This window comes from Ricinus communis, chromosome 10 (genome assembly GCF_019578655.1).
Source record: "Ricinus communis isolate WT05 ecotype wild-type chromosome 10, ASM1957865v1, whole genome shotgun sequence".
NCBI lineage: Eukaryota > Viridiplantae > Streptophyta > Magnoliopsida > Malpighiales > Euphorbiaceae > Ricinus > Ricinus communis.
Window position 1 is genome coordinate 7294734 of NC_063265.1, and position 23506 is coordinate 7318239.

Consider the following 23506-nt stretch of genomic DNA (forward strand, 5'->3'; position numbering starts at 1 on the left):
CGACCGTTAACCTCTACCGGTTTTCCAAGGTTGTTTCACAAGTCTCGTGCTTCAGACTGATTAACAGACCCTCTAATCCTGGGATGAAGTTTTGATTAATAAGGTTGTCCATTTATAGAGATCGAAGTGGAAGAAAAACAAAAGGGTACATAGTCTTAGTTTCTGTAATTTTGGATCCGTTTCAATGTAATTTTGCTTCAATTGATGTTTTTATTCTTTTGATAATTTCTTAGGACAATCATACTAGCATGTTGTTTGTGAGATTATGTTAGTCTCATAAAATACTTATTTCTATGCATTTAGTTGAGATTTTACCCATCTTTTTGGGTAAATTTTAGATTTTTAACTTATTTGATCAGTTTCTTTTTTCAAGTTCTGTCTGAATTAGTGTTTTCTCTAATTAAATTGTATGCCCTAATAACCACAACTCAATTTTTTTTATTATTAATATAGACTAATTTTTCTCTTTTCATTCAAATCTTTTGACAATTAAATTCTTAAGTCAATCAAAATTTGATGTCTATTTGTCAAGCTGTTGGAAACGAATAGATAAGTTTATAGAATAATAATTTTTAATTTTATAGTTATCTTTCTTGGAGAAGCTTCCGCTGTATCACTTCTTCTTATCCTATTATAGACCATCATAAAGGATAGGACCCAATTGGATTCAATCAATTAATCAGTACATTCGCGGTAGGGGAGGAAAAAGCAAAAGCAAAAGCAGACCATGTGAATGTGCTGAATTATGAGTTTGCAAGTACCTGCATTTGGGATTTTGTTAAATGTCATGCCGAGAAGTACTTGAATCAATGATTGCTGAGTTGCCCTCGTATTTGAATGAACTAAAGTTAGATTAATTAAAGATGATTAAATTGTCTTCGTATATGAACTATACTCGAACAACAGTTCAAAACGATTCTTATAATAACAACAATTAAAACTGATTCTTTGCAAAATAATTGTAATAATAATAACAAATAGTTGGCGCTTTGCAGTGCAGAAAGACGTTGATTCATGATGAACAGTTCATGTATGTTTGGTGATGCAAACATGAAATTGAATTGGCCAATGGGCAAAAAACTTGCTTGACGATTATGAATGATGGATGATGAAAGCAAACTGCTTCATTTTGGAATCTCTATGCATGGCACCGATTATTCCTTTGTCTTCCCTCCATAAAATCAATTGTTTCCATATATAACTAAACTCCCTCTTCCACTACTTCCTTCATTTCATTCACCCTTATTGATATTTCCCAAGTTTTTCCTCACAATATCACACCACATATTTAAGTTTATAATTCACCATAAAAAATGTCACATCAATCATTACCGATCTTTGATTTTGCGGAAAAAAATTTTTAAAGAAGAAATACAGAAGTCGGAATATACAGACTAATTTTATTTGTAACCCTTAAAATTAGATGTATTTTTTTATGAATATTTTAAAATTTAATTTGACCTCTAAAACTCTTTTAATTTTGACTCTTGTTTCTTAAGGATTGTTGGATAAAATAATAAGCATATGCTTTCTATGATGATAGAAGCAAAGTAAAAAAGTAATGTGATTCATGAGTGGATGCAGGCGAATATGCATCATGAGTCATGACACCTAAAACTAGATTTTCCAACTAAGCTCATTATGCAATATAATCAAGGTATATATCTTGTGAAGAGACAAAAATTGGGTGGAATCTTTTCATTTTATCACTTGCATCTGTATGTGTCTGTAAATGATATTAAAATGAAATAAGAGGGAAAACATGCTCAAGATCTAATATAAAATTTGTGAGTGGACTGGAGGGTAGTGGCACCATGCGTGACTCTGGATTGAATATCTATTTTCTAGTTCAATAAAAATACAGAAAATAAAATGTATACTTGATCTTGAATTATTAGCAAATTAAATAGTGTGACCATTACTCTTCGGTGGCCTGAGGCCAGGCAGTCCATAATTATTCTCAACCTCTTAAAAATATATTTATATGTGGAAGATACCTGATAATGACATGCACTTACCTATCAATAATTGATAATATCAAAATGCATCGATTATCAACATTATTAAAATAGAACTAATGTTGTCCTACTACTACAAAACAGCCAGTGCTGTGTGCAGGAGAAAGAAAAGAAAAACATATGGTGTCTTAGCTGTTTGCTTGTCAACCATTAATGGGTGTAAACTCAATATGTACATAGTTTCAATTATTTGTCATTTCCTGTGTCAACTTCAGATAATAATAGTAGCCTTCTTCTCTTTTCATCCCTCTCCCTATACTGTAAATTTCAGCATAAACTTACAGGTAGATAAATTTGCTGCCAGTATTTGCTATTTTGCTCGAGGCAGCACTTGAGATGCTCTCATAATTATCTTTTCATTAGTAAATTTTGTAAAATTAGATATCAACCAATGCTTTCAAAGATTGATTTTAATTTTAAATTACATGCACCGAGTGAATTTTTGTTGAATAATAAAATTTCAATTTAATTGGATCATATATTTGAAGGATTCGTTATCCGGATCCACTGGCTAATATATTGTGTATTGCTCAATTCAAACTGCTAAAGTAGGTCACACTTGGGTTTTGATTAAGCAAATGATTGCAAAATTATTTCCTGCCCTGCTCAAAAGGTTTCAGCAATCAGAATCACACATGACATCACAGACTTAGCTTTTGATTCAAGTTCCAATACAGATGGAACTGTCATTCAAAATCAAACACAGCATCCGATTCTGTAGTATTGAAAGATTCTTTCTTCTTATCACTGTAATATACAAAAGTAAAGGCATACTCCGGGCAAAAAATTAATTACATAAGAAAGCCCGGTTTTAATTAGTTTGGGTTTTTTCATCCAAACTTACAAACGACATTTTTAATGACCTTAAAATTAACCCATAATCACATTATTATCTGAAACTAAGATTTCAAGTTCTTGGGTTAATGGTGGTTGATAAATCAACCCGCCAAGCTGCGGCCTTAATTTATCTTTCCAAATTCCCTGACCTGGTATTACATTCACCTCCTTACCCTTCATCTCTACCACTACTAACTTATCAGTTAATTGATAAATCTCAATGCTCATATTAAAATTACCATTTGGCCGTTCCAGTTTCGCTCCCCAGTTTTTGTTCTTACTCACTTTCACATTCTCAGCTACTGCAATCTCTTCCACCCTCTCGGTTATCTTCGCCGGCGTCTCCGAGGACACAAATCGATCCGAAATATCGGATTCATTGAACAAACATGATAAATCGAAACCGGAGGAGAATGATATTATATGGAAGGCATTTAAGCAGTTCTGATTATCTTCTCGGGGCTTGAAATCAAAATCCTCCGCATTAAAATTGATCTGTTTGTAGTCTTTTTTGAACCAGGGGTCATGAAGAATCTCCTCCATGGTGATTCTAGTCTCCGGATTTGTATCAAGTAGTCGAGAGAGAAAGCTGCGTAGCTCTGGAGACGTCCATTTGGGACATTTAAACTGGCCCCTATAGATCTTACGATACATAGCCATGAGGTTAGTATCATTAAATGGTAAATAACCAGCTATCAGCACATACAAGATGACGCCGCATGACCAAACATCCACTTTAGCACCATCGTAGCCTTTCTTAGCTAAAATTTCTGGGGCCACGTAAGCCGGTGTACCGCATAAAGTATGGAGCAACCCGTCGGGTCGGACCTGATCCTTGACCGCACTGAGACCGAAATCCGAGACTTTAAGGTCCCAGTTCTCATCAAGGAGAAGATTCTCTGGTTTTAAATCACGATGAAACACGCCTCTCGCGTGGCAATATCCGACGGCTGTAATAAGCTGCTGGAAATACCGACGGCTTAGATTCTCACTGAACCGTCCTTTAGCCACCTTGGTGAAAAGTTCCCCACCTTTAGCAAACTCCATAACAAAATAGATCTTTGTTTTTGTAGCCAAAACCTCTAGCAGCTTCACCACGTTCGGATGGCGCAATAGGCGCATGATAGATATCTCCCTCTTAACCTGCGCTACGAACCCTCCTTTGACCACTTTTTGCTTGCTCACAGCCTTAATAGCCACGGCTTGGCCTGTGCGAACATTCCTGGCATGGTACACCTTCGCGAAAGCGCCACAGCCGAGCAGCTTACCCAGCTCGTACTTGTCGAACAAATTAATCATCTCCGGCGAAAGAGCTTCACCGGTTTCCAGTAAATATTTGGTGGAATGCAACTCCGCCATTTCGGAGCTATCATTGATAGGAAGAAAGAAAAGTGAAGGAGCACAACGGCAGGTAAAGACCGTGCGAGGTTTGAATATTTAGAATGAGAACTGTTTTATAGAGAAGTTGCAGAGTAAGCAAAGTATGAGCTGGAATAAACGTAAAGAAAGCAAGTAAAATCTAAGCTTTCTTGCAAATTTGACAATACAAATCATGTATTGCCAGGCTATTTAAAAGACTCTGTTACTCAAGATAAGGCGTGGCAATTTGGTTATTTTTGGCTTTTAAAAAAATACGATGATGACCGTCTACTCCTCCTTTTCTTTTTTGAGATAGTAAACAGTGAGTTTCAAATTTTACTTTTGGAACAGAGTGAATGACGTCAGGATAAACGGTAACCACCACACACGTGTCTTTGTGTCTTTAAAGAAACGCATAGTTTTCAACGACCGTGTGAGAGTTTTGGTCCAGTGAGGTTGGCGTACGGGATCCGATTTCTAATGTTTGTTCCTTTCCTTAGTATTAGTTTCAATAATTGACGTTCATTTACACTCCTTTTTTTTTTTTTTCTTAATTCGTACTGAGCTTCTTCAATGATTCGATTACGATTACATTCAATCTTCAATTATATGAAGGATTGAGTTAGTGAATTTACTTTTCGTTTCATCAGTAATAATAATATGTATTGGTTACTAACTCTAATTAGAGGCTTAGAGCCCTAAAATAATTACAAAACATTTAAATTTTTATATAGTGGTATTTATATCAAAATAATATGATAAGATATTAATGTATTTTATTTATTTATTATTATTAATATTAAACTAAATTAAAAAAATAATATTTAATATTTTATTAAATTATAACTTTTTATATTTTAAATTTTATTTGTTTTAAAATATGTTACTGTAAAATATATATAGAGAATAGTCATTATCTAAATAAGTATATCAATATAAATTTATATAATATATAAAACTATAGATATCTTTAGTTCCACTAAATATTATCTCATAAATAACTTTTAATATAAATCGTAATAACAATATAAAATGTTATCTTATAAACAACTCTTAATATAAATCGTAATAACAATATAGAATGCTAAAATACCCCTCTTAGGCTTTGTAATTTTCTGCTAACTCAGTAAATAGTAGTCCATGCGTCTTAATTTTAAGTCTTTGACAACAACAATTCTATTTAAGCTCTTCTTTTTGCATTGTTTCTATATTTTCTTCTCTTGATTAATATTACCTAAAAATATATTATTAAGTTTAAATAAGATAAAAATATTTATTTTAACTATCATATATAAAAAATATATTGTTAAAATAATAAAATATTTTAAATATATATATATATTATGAACTGATCAATAATCGACTTATTACCATATAAAATTATATCATAAGTTAAAATAATTTAAAAGTATGTATGTACATTTTAAAATTTTTAAATAATTACATATAATTATTGAAAAATATAACTTAAGATATAATAAATAATTAAACCTACAATAAATTTATGTTTTTAATCAAACCAGTTTTCCTTTTGGAAAAAATCAAACTAGTTTATTAAGAACCTGCGTTACATATGATTATTTACTAATTATAATTAAAGAATAATTTTTCGTTGATTAATAAATTTTAAATTTATTAAGAAAAAGCATTAAAAGTCTCTCTTTTTTTCTCTTTTTTGTATTATTCTTAATCAAAAGTTTTCTTTTTTATTTTTAATTCACTACAGATGTATATTTTAAGAGTTTCTGCTTTCAATTTCATATTATTATATTTAATTTAACAAACACTGATCTTATTAAATAATTAAATAATTTTTATTTATATTTAGAATGGGTAGTGCTATTCTGTAATAAGGTTCTGCAAGATATTTGACAAAATCACTTGGCGATTAACAGACTTTTTATAGGGCCCACTAGTTTCAAATCAATTTCTTGTTTTTTCAAAAAGAAATTGTTTTTAATTAATTTTAAGTATAATCGGTCTTATTTGTCAAAAATCCTACATCATCTTCTCCTACTAGTTTGGCATCGTTAAGCATACGGTTCCAAATGTCATGATTTCTTTCCAATTCTATTAAATAGTCTAATCAATAAATCCTATTCCTATGCTTGGTGGAAATATTAGTTTTATTTCAAAAGAATTATATAAAAATAAATTATAATATAATTAAAGAAAATATTTTAATGTTATAGTGACAAATTAATAAAAATTTATTTAAAATTTTTATATATTTTATTAAAATTTAGTCTAACAATAACTAATGCTATGAATAGTTCCAATTTAAATTTTATTTTATTTAAATATATAAATTTTAAATTTATAGGTAAATTTTATAAAAAATTATAAATTTTAATTAAATACTGCGTAATACTACCTTAACAAAAAATTTATATAGCATCTTCCAGTGCTTTTTTTTTTTTTTTTTTTCAGAACATCTTCGAATGCTTTTGCTTATGTAGTATTTTGCTTGTGGATATTTTTGTAGTATTCTAGCTTTGACTTTAATTTCGGTGGTGCTATAATCACCTCTTATCCATATTTTCTTTTTTCATGTATACCACATGAAAGAAACACCAAATAATATTATTTTTTAGAAAATATATTTTAGATTTTTATATTTAATTTTATTAAACTTTTTATTTTAATTTTATTTTTTATTAAATTATTAAATTTTTTATTTTTATTTTATTTTATTGGATTATTATTATTATTATTATTATTATTTAGGAACTTAATAGTTTTTAAATCAAAATAAAAATAAATAAAAATCTCATTAAATATCTATAAAGTTTTTTAATAAAATTTAAAAATAAGTGCAATAGCTCAATAAAGAAAATTCAAGAAATCAATAAAATAAAACAAAAAGTTTTGGAGACTTAATAATAAATTTTCTGTATATATATATATATATATATAACCTCCTCTCACCGCAAGCTTTCTATAAACGCCAAAATCAAGCCTCAATTCTCCCCAAATTGAGAACTTCCGATTCTTTTCCTTTTCATTTTTGTTTCGTGTCTACTAATTTCTTTTTTGTTTTTGTTTATGAATCCAGATGCTACTTGGACGAGGACGAGGTGTTTAGAGTGAGAGAGAAAAATGAGTGGATTTGGGTGTGGCTTAAGTTAGGTTTGGAAACGTATAATTGGGTAATTAATTTAGGAAGTGAGTTGTAAATTTATATTTTGAATACATTACTATTTCGGTGAGCTCAATCACCAGGTTTAGGACATGCAACTAACCTGTTATCCATATCAAAATTACTAGTTAATATTTAAAAAAAAAAAAAAAACTTTTACAACAAAATCAAAATTAAATATAAAATTAAGTGATATCCGGTATTCATATCTTGATTTTCTTTGTAGAGTTTGTAATGATACATTTTACAAGATTTTTTTTTTATAAATTTAGTAGATCTTAAATATTAATGATGCAAATTTTTATTGATATCTTCATAATTCGACTCATCTAAAATTAAAAAGAAATAATTTATACTGTTAAATAGCCACTGACTAAAGAGCAACTACCATTGAATTACAAATTTTAAAAAAAAAATTATTGACACCATCAAAGAATATAAATATAGATATTTACTATTCAATGAGACTATCATTTCGTACTTCTCAATTATAATTATCTTTATTCTTATCCTTAATAATTGTAATTAATAATCTCTCTCTCCCTATATATATATATATATATATATATATATATATATATATATATATCAAGAAATTACTAACGTAGTAAAAAAAATAAAAATAAAAAATTATGAACACAATGGGCGTGTAATACATGCGATGAGAAGAATGTACATAAATGCATGAACTTATTAAAGTAATTAGGATGGAGTCAAATCTTGCCAATGGAATTCTTTTACTATACATTATGTTCATTGAATGATGAAGATGAGTTAAACTCTTTTTTTATATAACAAAGAAGAAAATAAATTGTTAAGCCCACTCCTTTTATTTATATCAAACTCAGAACATATTAAAGGAATAAGGATGGCGTCGAATCTTGCCAATGGATTCTTTTACTAAATCGTATGTTCATTCGTAAAAGATACGAACACAATATTTTGCATAAGAAAGGAAAAAACAAAAAAACAAACAAACTATGTGTGTTTTTTTTGTGTATTTAGAAATTGCAATGTGCTGGGCAGAAGTGTATAACATATTAACGTAATGTGATGAATTAAATGCGCTGAATATATTAGAAAGATAGGAACCCGATGCATTGAATAATTTTGTAGTTCAAGAACAGGATGCAGTTGGCTAAGATATTCAGACCTTCTTACTAAGAAACAGGATTGGATGATGAAGACTTTGCAATAATGCTTCTCAAACGTTGTGGCGCCCAAATTAATTTAGGGTACGGCTGGAATTGCTATATTGGGTGTTAAAAGAACAGGTTTGGAAATTTTTCAAATTAATATTTTAACTTTTTTAAATCTTTCTGAAACCTATTCTTTTAAGAAAAATATTAATTTCTGTTTATTTTTAATATTTAGAAAATACTATAAAATAAAAATTAAAGTTGGAAAAGTATCTTTTCCAATCTCAATACTAAACCGAGCCTTAATGTTTTATGAATTCTTTTTTAAGGATGTCCAAAGTAATACATAACTTCGATTAAAAGGATGAAAAGAAGAAAAAAAAAAAAAAAACACTGCAATATCATACGCCATTCCAATATCTTCTGTGCATGAATCAATATGGTTATATGTCATTTGCCATTATTAGTTGCTTCCAGTATTAATTACGTCAGCATGAATTGGTTTGGGTGAAAATGATCAAATTGTTAAGTTAAAAAATTGTATGTTAAGTTACTTTTAAGAGACCAATCTTATTTTTTCTATAAACTTTGGTCGTTTATAAACTTTGCTTCCAGTATTAATTACGTCAGCATGAATTGGTTTTACCATAAATTACTTTTTAACCCCCAAAATAATATATTATAGACATAGGTGGTACATTTTTATATTACTACTCTCTTAATCTTGCATTGCTTATTGCTATTATTTTAATTATATATAATTTTTTATTTAAAATTAAAATATCTATATGTATAAAATTTAACTAATAATAAACTAAATATGTATCATGAAATTTTAACAAATCACATGATTGATGATGTTATAATCAAATTTATTATTTTAGAAAGTCTTTTTAACAGACTTTCTAATATTTAATAATTTCTTCTCTTTTTCTTCATATTATTAGTCAATGTTTTATCTTTTAGAGTTAGGATTATTGTTTAATGAGCAAAATGAGTTTTTAAGGCCTAAACCTAATAGTAAAAAATGAATTGAAAAGAAGTTCTTAGCCCATTTTTTTTAAAAAATATAACCTATCAATAAGTTTAAAAGAGTGAAATAAAATCCTCATATAACATATATATTTCAATCTTACAAAAGCCTCACTTGTATATCCACTTGTACGCCCAATATGTGAATTGCTTTATAGCTTCAATACATAACAGCCTTTATAATCTCTCATCGAAAATTCGATTATTATAACATAGACATAATCGTGGTTTTATAATTTGATTTAGATTCTTTTGTTTTGTTTATTTCTGTCCTTCTTTGTTGCTTAAATGGTTATTATCAAATGCCCAAAAGCCACACTTATAACGCATGAAATTAGTGGTCTTCAATCTCCATCTTCTCCTAATGTCTTTATAATATAATTTGGAGGTATTCAATCTCCACCAATATTAGCGCAAAAAAATGTATTCTAAAACAGAGATTTTCTCATTTCTTACGTATATAATTATACACAAATATGAAAGAACTAACATGGCTAGGCTAAATAATGATACTTTGACATTGTTTCTAAATGAATCTAAAGGAAATATAATTCTATTTGCAATATAATTAAAACCAAAAATAAAAAAGAATGGACTGACTGTTAAAAGGCAGTTTCCGAACTGTAAAATCAAAGGTTTTTTCTTTTTTTTGGTCCAACAGACACGTTCATGCTTTATGTTGTCAATAAATTGGAAGAGAAACGAGCCCCTCGATTAAAAATTATACGAGTAATATGGAGTTGGATTCCGAGTCGCCTCTTTACAAATGAAGAGTGCAAATCAACTTTGGCTTTCTCAGGTTGTAATTGGCCATCTAACTTTGTTAATTAATAATATGCATACACCAGGTTTACATTTTTTTTCCCCCAATTCGGGTAAGGAAAGGGACATTTTAATATAGAAATAAATGCTGCTTTATATGTATAAATTTGAAAAGGGTCGGTTTGGGAGTGATGTTAGTTAAAACTTATTATTTTGGTGTTATAAAATAAAAATAAAAAAATATGAGAGATAAAACAAAACAAAATTGATAAAATTAAAATAGATATTTTAGTGTTATTGATGTATTGACTTGCTAATGTGGAATCCATTTAAAAATGCTATCTATTGTATTAGAATTTAGTTTAGCTATAACTAATTCTAAACAAATTTTCTCTTAATTAAAATGGAATGACCTATCATTAATATAGGCTGAGTTACAAATGGATTGTCTCATTAAGAAAACCTTACCATGTAAAATTCAAAGTAAAAAACCATGATAAGGAAAAAGAATGCAATCAAATACATTAAATATATGAATTTTAAATTCATAAGTAAATTTCATATATTTTATAAATTTCAATCAAATACTATGTAAAAAAATAAATGAGGACAAAATATCAGAAATATATATCTCCATGTTATGTTACAATTCCTTTTTCTTCTTAGTTTAGTTTTTATAAAGAAGATAAATTTCAATACTTTTATTTTGTTAGATTCATAATATATTTGTTTTTCTAAAATATATCGAATAATTTTAATAGCACCAAGTTAATAATTTTAATTAGATTTTTTTTTCTTTCTCTAGCCATTCACTCCACGAATAATAAACATAAAAGATGTATCCTTAAACTAATAAGAAATTTATTTTTTTATTTTTATGAAAATTTTATTTTTTGACTCATCGCCAATCACTTTTAGATCGGCAATGACCTTTTTTCTTTTTAGTAGTAATAAATAAATATTAATAATTTTTAGGAGTTTTATGGCCTTCAATTATAGAGGTGTTGAATTCTCCTTCTATATAAGTTTTATAGTTCTCTATTATGAGGTATTGAGTTCTCTTTCTATAGAAATAATGTGAAACCTTGATACATAAAACATTAAAAGACACTTATAAAGTTAATATATGGTTTAATGTCATCCTGTGTAACAGCCTTTCTGTAGAATTGCAATCTACTGCTTCATTAATACGATTGATGATTGTTCAAAATAAATTATTTTATATTTATTTTTTAATATTTAATATTTGATTTTTTATTTTTTATATTAAAATATACTTATTAATATATCTTTTAAATAAATTAATTAATTAAAGTATATTATAGCATAAAATACCTATGAAAAAAAAAAGGTAACATTATCCTCACGTATAACTATAAGATATCGTATGATTATCATTTCAAGAAAACATAGGAGTTGTTTGTTTGAGTCTAATAATGTGCATTGTGCAGGCATGACAGAGTGCCGCGGCAGATCGGTGTGCAGGCACTCTGCTGTGTCCATTAAGTCAGTTTGAAGGTTAAGTTCCTGTTCTCTGATCTTTCAGTATGAGGCATTGACATGTTTCTTTTTATTTATTTATTTTCTTAACTATAGATATTGTCCTAACCCTTGGATTTCAATATGGCCAAGAGATTTGACATGGGCAATCATGAATATGATTTATTCACCGATGCAATTATTAATTCTATTTTTATAAACACCAAAAAAATGTTTTTATTATAGAGGTGATGGATATCTGTATTACATTTAATCCAATAATATAATTGTTACGTTAAAAGTAAAAGTTTAATTGAGTTGAATATAGCTATATTTTTAGTTTGGTTCATGATTGGAAAATCGAGAGAAACTAATAATGACAAGTGATCGCCCCTGAGTTTACTGAAGATAAAATAGTGTTTGAATATGCATTATACAATAAGTCCGATATACAAATCAAATCGGGAGAGTCATGCTCGCGTGGAGTCATCTCTTTCAGCGTGCATGCATCGATTACTTATTGACTTCTAGCTCAAATAGAAGGTGTGTTGATTGAAAATTTAGTTAGAAATAACGAAGAGAAGATAACTTAATTTCAAAATAAATTTTATTTAAAACAAATGAATCTTATATATATATCATACTATTTTAATATTATTATTCCTAAATCACTCAAGTTAGGAATGCAACTTAAATTTTTTTATATCAATATAGATTAAAGTAAAAATGATGTTTGTAATACTTTTAACCTAAAGATTTTCATAACAAATATTATTACTAAATTAATATGATGGTTAACCAATAATAATAAATGAAATTAATGAACATATGAAGGTAAAAAAATTATTTATTAAACTCAAAATATATAAAATTCATACATAAGTAAAAAGCCAAACTAAATATTTATGAAATTTAACCTAATATACTTGATCTAACGATCATTATAATTAAATAAAAAGACTTAAGATTCATAAAACAAAAAAAAAACTAAAACTCCCTCAAAGTTCAAAGACTTTTTAAGGAATGAAAAAGATTGGTCATCTTTCTCCACGTTTTCAAAAAGTTTCTTTAATTCTTTTAAAAATGATACAACTCCAGCTAAATAGATGTAGAAGACGATAAACTCTAGAAATTCTGCAGAGAATAGTAAAAAATTTCTCTTGAGAAAATCATAGCAGCAAAAAAAATAATTTATGTTTTAATTAACCTCTACTCTTTGTAGAGTTCTTAGTACATAACTACCATAATTATCTCTTACTGTCTTAAATAAACTAAACAACTCAAAAAATAATTATCCACTAATTAGGTAATATACAAAAATGCTTTCTCCAAATTCTCTTTGAAACTAGCTACTGTTTTTACAAAACACTCCTTTCTTTCAACTTCAAATGCTCTTTCCTAAAACGGACATGGACCATATAATAATAGCCTTTCGAGTTTTATCCACATGCATTTAACTCTTTAATTTTGTATATATGCTATGTAAATAAGAATCCGAACATAATTATTAGTACAAAGAGATTATTGTTGTTATTGTGTTGGATAGCTCTCGGGCCAGTTATATCTTTCATTAATTAAAATAAATATGATTATAGTTGCTTAATTTCAGTAGTGGGCTGTATGAATGTTATGTAATCATTTATTAGATTTGGACTTAAGGAAATTAAGGGTATTACTGAGTAAAAATTAGACTAAATACTATATTATCATATAGTTTATATTAATCATTATAATTGCATATTTATTTTTTGGTTATTTAATTTCTTTTATTAAATTTAAGATCATTCTCAAAACATTATATTAGAATGTTTATATTTATTTTCAGTATTTTGTGTGATAGTTCGTTTTATAATATATGCTCCCCAATTTATTGTGAGATCGACCTCGTAGCGAACTTGCCCGAACTATCATTCGGTTCGTACACTTGCGAGTACTAATTTAGACACATTAACACTTTAAATTAATTTAAAAATGATTGAAGTAGATGAGCTATGAGAAACTAGTTGCTTCATAATAAGAAGCAATTATTTTAGCTAGCAAGTTATTAGCATAGTTATTGTCATGTATATTATTAAATTTAGCAAAATATGCATCGTTGAATTTATCAAAATTATTATGAATAAACGATTTAATTATCTATATAGAGGGAAAAATTACAAGTTATGAATAAAAAGTCATATTCTATATATAGATTTAAACTTTTTAATTTTATATTGAGTTGAATGGAATTTAATTATATATTTTAAATTTAAAATCAACCCCAAATTAATTAAATTGGTCGGATTACCGATTTGGTTGATCACCTCTAATCAAAGGCAACACCATAGCTACAAGTAAAAGGGCAAAGCGGTGGGGTTAGCCAATAATCTACTATGTTTGGGTAGGGCCACAAATCAGGAATTCTATTTTTAATGCACTCAAATAGGGTCGCCTGCCTTAGAAAAAACAATCTTTATTCTATATTTCTTGGATAATTACAGTATCCGCAGAATATTCATATTGTACCTATTTTGTTTTCCTTTTCGCTTTATATGCAATTAAAAAATAAAACCAGAGTTTTCTTTATTATTATTAGAGAATATTCACTTATAGGGTATCATGTCCCAGCAATCGCATATGGACACACCGGGAATCCCAAGTCTCCAAATTAGTGGTCTATTAAAATTATAAATCTGTTATTATATGCTTTAAAATACATATTTAACGACAACTATCATATGGGCAAATCTTTTTCACAATCAATATGAAAGTCGGTGGACAATTTGTGAAAAAAAGAAAAAGAGAAACTAGTGTACTGTTCAGTTATTAATTTCTCACTTAAAATTGTTTACAACTTTGGAGTATTAGAGCGAATAGATATAATTTCAATAAGGGCATTACGCATATGAAAACAATCGACTAACTAAAAATGGGAGCTGTTATTCAATTGACTCATTATAAATTCGTGAGCCGATCATTTTCTACCTCTTCAAAAATTAGGCCATCATTTTCACGGCTATTTATGAATCTTGTAATTGTAACAGTTGCTTTTGGGACAATTTGCCTCCCGAACTTTCGTGGGCTTAAATTTATCAAATTTAATATATTTTAATAAATATTTATTTAAAGGTAAGTATATATAATTTAAATTATTTCAGTAAATAATCTTTTAAATTTATATTCAAATGTTAAATACATTTATTTTAATTTTTTTCATCAAACATTTTCTGAATTTGTGTTTAAGAAATAAATATATTTAATTTAAATTTTTTTAGAAAATAAATTAATTTAAATTTTTTGAGTTTTTATTAAATTATAAAATTAAAAATAATAATTATTTTATTAATTTACCGATACAATATTTAGTGATGGATTATATAAAAATATATTTAAAAAAATTTAAAATCTAAATTTAATTAACTTAAAAATAATAAAATTATATATTTAATTATTAATAAAATAAAATTTAACTTATTTAATCCTTAAACACAGGTTTATTAGTGAAATTTACCCTTTTATGTGTAGCTCTTGGCAAATCCTTTTATTATTAAGTATGGCTGGTACTCTCGTTAAATTACGCCCTGCCTTGGGATCACTTTGCAGTGGGTCCGTATGCAGGCCATACGTAAGGGACAGCAGTCCCGCTCCTTTATTTTTTTAATTTAAAATTATATGATAAAATAAATTATAAAAATTAATGTTGTATCAAAATATCACATATTAAATATATATTTTTATATTTATATGATTATTTTAAATAATAATATAAATTGAATTTATAAATATTTTTGATAATATAAATTAAATATTTTTAATATTTTTTTAATTTTTTATATATAAAATTAAATTTTATGTGTTAGAAATAAGTACATACGTTAAAATGTGTCAAATTATAGTAACATATATTAAAAATATTTCCTATCTCAAAATTTAAATAAAATTATAGGTAAATAAAATTTAAAATTAATATAATTGTTAACACATTTTTTTTATTTTTTCAACTAGTCATATTTCTGAGAAATTAAAAATCGATATACTTTCGATAAATTATAAATTAAATATCTATTAAAACCAGTATAATATAATTTTTAGAGATTCTTTATAAACTAAATTTTTATATTATTAGTAAATATAATTAATTTTATACATATTTAATAATTTAAAAATTTCATGTAATTAATAATTTCACAGCCAAAAGTAACATTTTTATAATGGACATTGTTTATTATAATGATGTTCATTTTGTATTCCATCAATTTTTAAATGCTTATTATTTTAGTAAAGGACGTTCATCATTTATGATCTACCTATTTATTAATTTATTTTTATCAATTTAATAGTTATAACTGTATGTACATTTTTCAAATCATTATGAAATATTTATTTTCAAATAAAAATGATCTTAATTTTTTATGAAAGTTAGATTCATTATTTTTGTAACGCATATAGTAAAATATTTTAATGATTGATATAAGCATTCATTATTAATAGGCGTAATATTTATTAATATGTTAATAGATATTCATTATTATTGAACATCATATTCATTAATTTATTCAAACATATATATATATATATATATATATATATATAATATTGACATAATATAAATCGTTTTTACAGTTAGTAAACAAAAAAGATGTTAAGCTAAAGTTATACTATAAATTTTTATATAGTGGTAGAAATATCTTTTTAATAAAATAAAGTTAATAAAAAATAAATATTTAACATTTAAACAATGAACATTCAATACATATTTAATAAACATTTAATACCGATTAATAAATATATAAATTAAAAATAAGCGCGCATCAGAGTCCTGACACATGTATTGTACGAACCACATCACAATACGGTTCGGGGAGCCAGATAAAGCTCTGGTATTCTCTATCTATCTATGAGATGTTTAGATTTTTCAAAACTCTGGACTTAAAAAAAAGAAATGCTAAGATCTTCAATTCATCAGGTTGTCCCCTGTCTTTCCATGAATTCAATAACAATTTCAACAACAATTTGAAAGGTTGATTTATTGAGGAATCTCTAATCTATACTTATTTTTAACTCCTCAAACCATTTTGTCGGTCGAAGCATTTTATCAAATTAATGATTATTATATTCTTGTTAAAGTTGAGATTAGAGTTTTATTAGATTCTTTATTTACATTATATGCTTTGGTAGCTTAAGAGATAAATTTTGATTAACAAAATCTCTAAAAAACGTATTTTCTTTGTTAGAGGAGGAAAAGAATATATAATAACGGAGCATAGCTATGAAATTTGGAGATGGAGGCTTCTGTGTCGACTGTGAAGGCAAATGGCAGACACAGGATTTTGAGGCACAAACAAGAAGAAAACGCCAAGCGCCTCACAAAAATATAATGCTATAACAGTATTAGAGGAAATCTCATTTTTAATGTGATAAAACTATAATAAAAATAATATAAATATAGGAAATTGAAAATGTGTATGAACTTTTGTTTAAAAGAAAAATAAAATGTGTGATTAAAATGGAGTTTGACTCCGAATCGCCTCTTTACAATTTTGGCTTTTTCAAATAACGATTGGCCATCAAAATTTGTAAATCAATAATAATAATAATAATAATAGATATATATTCCCATTTCGGACATTATTATAAAAACAAACGCCATGTTTAGATGCATGAATTTGAAATTCGGGAGTGCTGATGTCAGTTAAAATTAATTGTTTTGAATGAAAACCAACACAGTATATGACCGGTAGTCCATTTATCTGAGCTGAGGTGAATTTAATTTATAATTTTTTCAAAATAAAAAATCGTGCATGCTGGGACAAATTTTTTATTATTTAAGTTGAAAGCAAAGTGACGAATTATTATCTTAATTAAACATAAATATCCTAGCATTAAAAATGTTTGATTTTTATAAACATTAAACATTTTGAATACATAGTTTCCTTAATTAGCTGTAATAATAATGATATTCTAAAGTTGGTATTTCATAAAAATTATTACTTTTCATGTCTTGATGGAAAATAATAAAATTGTAAATTGGCCGGCGAATAGATTCTAATAAATTGTGATTATATCTTTTTTTTCATAAATTCTTTGTGGTGTTTTATCGAAGAATGTACAAATTATTCTATATCAGATAAATAAAATAATATAAAATAATTTATACTGTAAGCAAGCTTGATTCAAATCATGCTGATAATTATATTCAAATTAAAATTAATTTACTAATATCTATTTACACTTCTTTTATTTCTAATCTCTACTCCAATAAATTTTAATATATTTATTTTTGAGGTTTAAAGTCCTTCTTTCACGTCCGAAATGATTATTTTTCCAAGAAAAGAAAGCAGTGTATGAATGTGGAAGCAGTAGGCAGCCATGATAGAGTGCCGCGGCAGATCGGTGTTCAGTCACTGTGCTTCGCTGTGTCCATTAAGTCGGGTTGAAGGCTAAGTTCCTGTCCCCTTTGATCTTGAATATGACCTTACTATGCTTGAATTTCATTTTTCTCTTTCTTCTTTTAAATACATTCATAACGCTTGGATTTATGTTGAAAATTTAATTCAAAAAAAAAATGATTTTAAGATGGCCACATAATATGACATGAGAAATCATGAATGTGATTTATATGCTAATGTTATTATTATTATTATTTTTACTTTTAGAGGTGATGTGATATTATATATTAATTTGATTTTTTTTTAAGCATATATTAGTTTGATTTTGGTATCATTCAATAAAAAATATTAAAATTAAAAATTATTATTCTGATATTGATTCATTCAGCAGCTTGGCAAAGAAGCTAATCATTATGTAAATTTATTTCTTAAAAAAATATTTTTTTATACATAAATATTTTCTTATGTTTCTTTAAATGTTAAAACGAAGTGATTAGAGGTTGAGCTTTTCTTATCATATTAAGTCTATATTAGGATTGTAATTGGAGCCTACTCAAGCTGAATTCTTAAGACTAATATGTTAATTATCAAATCTACTGAATTTTTAATGTCCCTTAATGAATTTAAAAAGAAATTAATTTATTCATAGATTATTAAAGAAATAAATTATTTTTATAAAAATCACAACACAATTATTAGAATTAATACTTTTCATAAAATAAATATATTTAAATAAGTACTTTTTTATAATATAAAAAATTCATATAAGTTTTATATTTAAATTTAGAGTCATTAACGTATTAATTTAAAAGCTAGTTTGCAAATTTATATACAAATAGCTTATGAGCTTAAGCAATTAAACTAAATTTTTCAGATTTAAGATTGATTCATTTAATAAATGAGCTTTATTGGATGAGTCCAATGAGAATTACTTTTTTTTTTCTTTTTTTTGTTGAAACAAAATGATAATTTCATTAAGCAGAAGAAGAGGACTTATATATCATATGTCACATTACTAATTTATGATCACTTGAAAAGTGTGGCTCAAATGTCACCGAATTTTATAGAAACAATAAATAACATATGGACATCTTTTATTGTTTGAAAATTCAAAATTAGAACTACACTCAGATTAAATCAAATTAACTTATTTCTTATTTACATAAAATTCTAAACATTAATTATTTGGTTTTAGTCTGGTAACTTATACACTTAGGCTCATTAATTATTTGGCTTTAGTGTAATAATCTAGACTACATTTGGTAGGATTTAAGCATCTAGCAGAATCACTATTATATTATATGTTTCATTATTTTATTTGGTTCTAATTTTTTGATTTAATATAATGACAAATATAATATATATTCAAATATTATGAACTTGATGTAATGCTTAAAAGTATTTCCAATAATACTTTTAATATGTCTCTCTATTAAATTATAAATAATTAACTCTCTAGTCTAACTTGTTTTGATATGTATATATATTCCAACAATACTTTCTATTTCATTCCATAGTAAAAAAGAAAGAGAAATAAGTAAGGAGAGAGCATATAACTCTTAGAAAAATATTAAAAAGATACTTGATTCAAAGGTTTGATGTAGCTAATAGTTGTTTCTCATTTAATAACTATATTAAAGTGTTAGGTAAAAATTTAAGAAACAGTAGTTGATAGCTAATTTAGTCTCAATCAACAGCTGATAGTATCAGCTCTATTTTAAATTTCTTTTTTTATCAATCGATAGCTGATTTAGTTTATTTATTTATTTCGATATTATTATTCTTATTAAATTTATTAATAATAACTTATTTCAAGTTGATCTCATATAGTTAATTTTTTATTTTTGTAATACATAATTATTATTTTAAAATTATTTTTAATAGTTAAATAATTATAACATTTATATTTATGGTATTTGAGTAGAACTTTTTATTAGTGAAATTTAAATTTAAATTTCTATTATTTGAATAACTTTTATAAATATTTTTAATAATAAAATAAAATTAAAACTAAAAAAATTAACTATTATATTTTTTAATTATTATAAGTTAATTTTATTAATTTGTATCATTGAATATAATATAATATAATATTAATATATTTAATAAAAAAATTATACCATTAATTATCATTTAACATACTAAAACAACCGCTAATAAAATTCTACCAAACTGTTTAATTTATCAGTCATCAGCTGCGAAATATCAGCTGCATTGATCAACTAAATCAAACATACCTTTAATAGCCAATTAAGAGCTATTTTCTCCCTTCTTAAATTCATAGAGAGAGAATGTGACTCTTAAGTTATTATAAGGAATGAGGATAAATTATGGAGTTTCGTGGAAGCCTAATCTTTATACATAATTTAAATACATTTAACTACCACCAACTATTATTATCCGGTGACCGGCAACCGAATTCTAGTGGCAGACAATCAAATTCTAGCGACTGATGATTGAATTCTAATGATCGAAAACCAAATTCTGATGACCGATGACATCAGCGGATTTTGACAACCAATGCTATTTTAAAAAATAATAATTTTTATATTATTTATAAATAATTTATTTTTACACTAATTATTATAAAATAAATTAAATATTAAAATAAAAATTGTGATTATATTATATTTTTTTATAATCAAATATAGTAATAGAATGATTATTACATTATATTACATGATTGATTATATTAAATTCCATTATATCATACTAAACACAGTTTTAGAGTCAATAACTGAAGTTTTAAGTTTGAGATCTCATTTCTTTAAATTGGTTTATTTTTATTTTATTAAATTTTTTTAAAAGATATATTTAGAAACTTACATGTTATGTTATTGGGGGATCATAGCTCCAATATTTTCTAATGATCGGTCGATTTTTGCTCTCCCTATCATTTTGGGTGATTAAGATCGACATATCTGGATGATCTAATGCCTCATATTTCTTTCGATTCCTTCTAAGGACGAGCATGCATTAATTTGATCCACAAGGAAGTTGAAAGTTGAAACTAGACCACATTTCAACTTTCTTTTTATCAAGAACAGAAGAAATTTGTATTGTTTTAAGCTCTTGTTCCTATAAATATTTTGCTAATAAAAACTGTATAAATATTACTTTTCTAAAGTCAAAGTCGCCCCGAAGAAACAAAAAGAAGAACATTACAGTTGAGATTAAGTTTAATCATATGATAAATTAGTATAAATTTCAAGATATTTCAAAGCAATTAGTCTTATTCTCTTTCAGAATCTGCTGCTGAAACGCGTGATTAAAGGGCGGCCATACATACATGATGTGATTATAATATGAGTGTTAAACATTGCGTATACCTAAAGCAGATGTTCTGTAAATGTGTTTATATCGACGAAAAGAGGTACGGTGAAAAGTCATTATTATGGCCATGACAAACAATGTGTTCCTTGTGTTGTGTCTGCGTACACATTACAGATTAACAAAGGATAAGTCTACTCTGCCTTGTACAAGGACATCTCCTGACAGTTGCCAGTTGCAAATTCTGACCTATCGTTTCAAATAAAAATCTATTCACATAAGATTAGCTCCTTCACGGGTAGGGAAATGGAGTTGACGATATTAATATCCTTAAAAAAAGTATGAGTACCGGTATGACCTTATTCCTATGTAGATTATTAGTTATTGGACCATTATCCTGAACAAACGGGGAAACAAGCTAAAGTAGACATGCAATGCAATGAAGTGCAAATTATAGTCCAGATTAATCAGCGCAGGAGTAAGCAAGCCCATCTCGCAATAAAGTTCCTTTGCGTAGAAGTCCTTGTTCATTGGGCTTGAATTGAATTGAAGTTTTGCTTCCAAGTTTACGATATGCATAGGGTAATAAACTACCTTCTTATGACCGTTCCTGTGAGCCCGACCGAAGCTAGAAAGCCGCTCTTGGAAAAAGAAAATGTTTGGTATATTTTAGATTAATTTTTCTAATCTTTTTTTTTTTATGAAAAATTCTTATTTAGATCTGATGTATATACTACAACTAATAAGAGACTGATACGTATGTATCAATATTTTATAATTTAGTATTAGATAATTGACACATACTCTATTATTTAAAACTAATGAATATGTATCAATCGTCTATCTATTTTGTGTATAGATAGGAATATATGCACCAAACCTAAATAACTTTCTTTTTATCTTCAGAATCAGATTTTGGAAAAAGTAATAAACTTGTAGCAACCCAAAATTCTTATGGACAAATAGAATCCTTATGCTTGTCGAATTAAATCAAATAACTAATATCTAATTTTTTTTTCTTTTCATGCACTCTTTCATTTTAAACTCAGTCTTATCATTACAGTTGCAAATAGAAAAATGTTTCCTATTCATAGTGGTTCTAGAGACAACAGCTGCTACCTGAAGTGGTCATGCAATAGTTATTGGACCATTGTTGTAGACAAAAGGTTAGTTAAATAATCATGGTAGGCCAAATGGCATATGTAACAACATGAATTGTTGAAACAATATAATGAAGAAGAATTTGTCCTATCAAAAAAAATTTCAAGAGTATAAGCTTCTCGAAAATACTGCAACTAGCTAGAACTACAATGGAATGAGCATTTTATCAAAAGAAACAGTTTCCACTTTCTTTGACCACAGCTTGTTCAAAACAATACATGCATATTGCCAATTTCTCAACTGGATGTGTCGACCACCCGTTTGGGTCCAACCATTGAAGGCAAAAATAATCCCAATATTAATTTCAACATTCATCTTTAAGAAAAATATCAAAAGAGGAAAAGAAAGTATGTTTGAAATATTTATACGATTCTTAAAGCTGGATAAACACAAAGAAAGAAGAATACCGCATTATATTTATAGATGACGAATTCATATCAACAACCTTCTACCCAATACAAGAAGTTTATATTGTTGTTCTGCATATTTGCGACGTGGGTGGGAGGGAAAGGGCAATGCAGCAACAGCAATATTCAGCTTATCAGGCGTATGCACTCATACAGAAAAAGCTTAGGCAGGAAGACACGTGTCTTGTAGGGATTTGGCGAGAAGTGGGAACACATGTTCGAAAAGGAATGTTTTGATGGCGATTTTGAATTTGGCGGGAAATAGAGAAACAGTTGCGAGGTTAGTTGAGGAAGGTGTGGGTGTGATGTGGTTAAAGATGTTATGAATGTGATCCAGAGGAGGCGGTAACGATTCTTGTAGTGGTGATTATGAGAGGTGGAATAGTGGCTGTCGCGGCGGCCTATGGTGCGATTAAAAAGATAACTTTTGTTCTTAAGGGAAGGATCGGATGCGAGTAGAGGGAATGTTATTGCAACTTTTGCTACCCTCTATCGAAAGGGGGGATCGGAAATGGTAGCAGCAGAATTGGCATCT

The 23506-nt window shown here is 27.0% G+C and overlaps 1 protein-coding gene across 1 annotated transcript; it reads right to left on the reverse strand.

Annotated features, from left to right (window-relative positions):
• Window positions 1-2736: 2736 nt before the first annotated feature.
• LOC8280809 (CBL-interacting serine/threonine-protein kinase 14) lies at window positions 2737-4404 on the reverse strand. The gene has a single exon (XM_002534499.4). The coding sequence runs from the start codon at window positions 4212-4214 to the stop codon at window positions 2889-2891; it is 1326 nt and encodes a 441-aa protein (XP_002534545.2). The 5' UTR covers window positions 4215-4404; the 3' UTR covers window positions 2737-2888.
• Between the last annotated feature and the right edge of the window lie 19102 nt (window positions 4405-23506).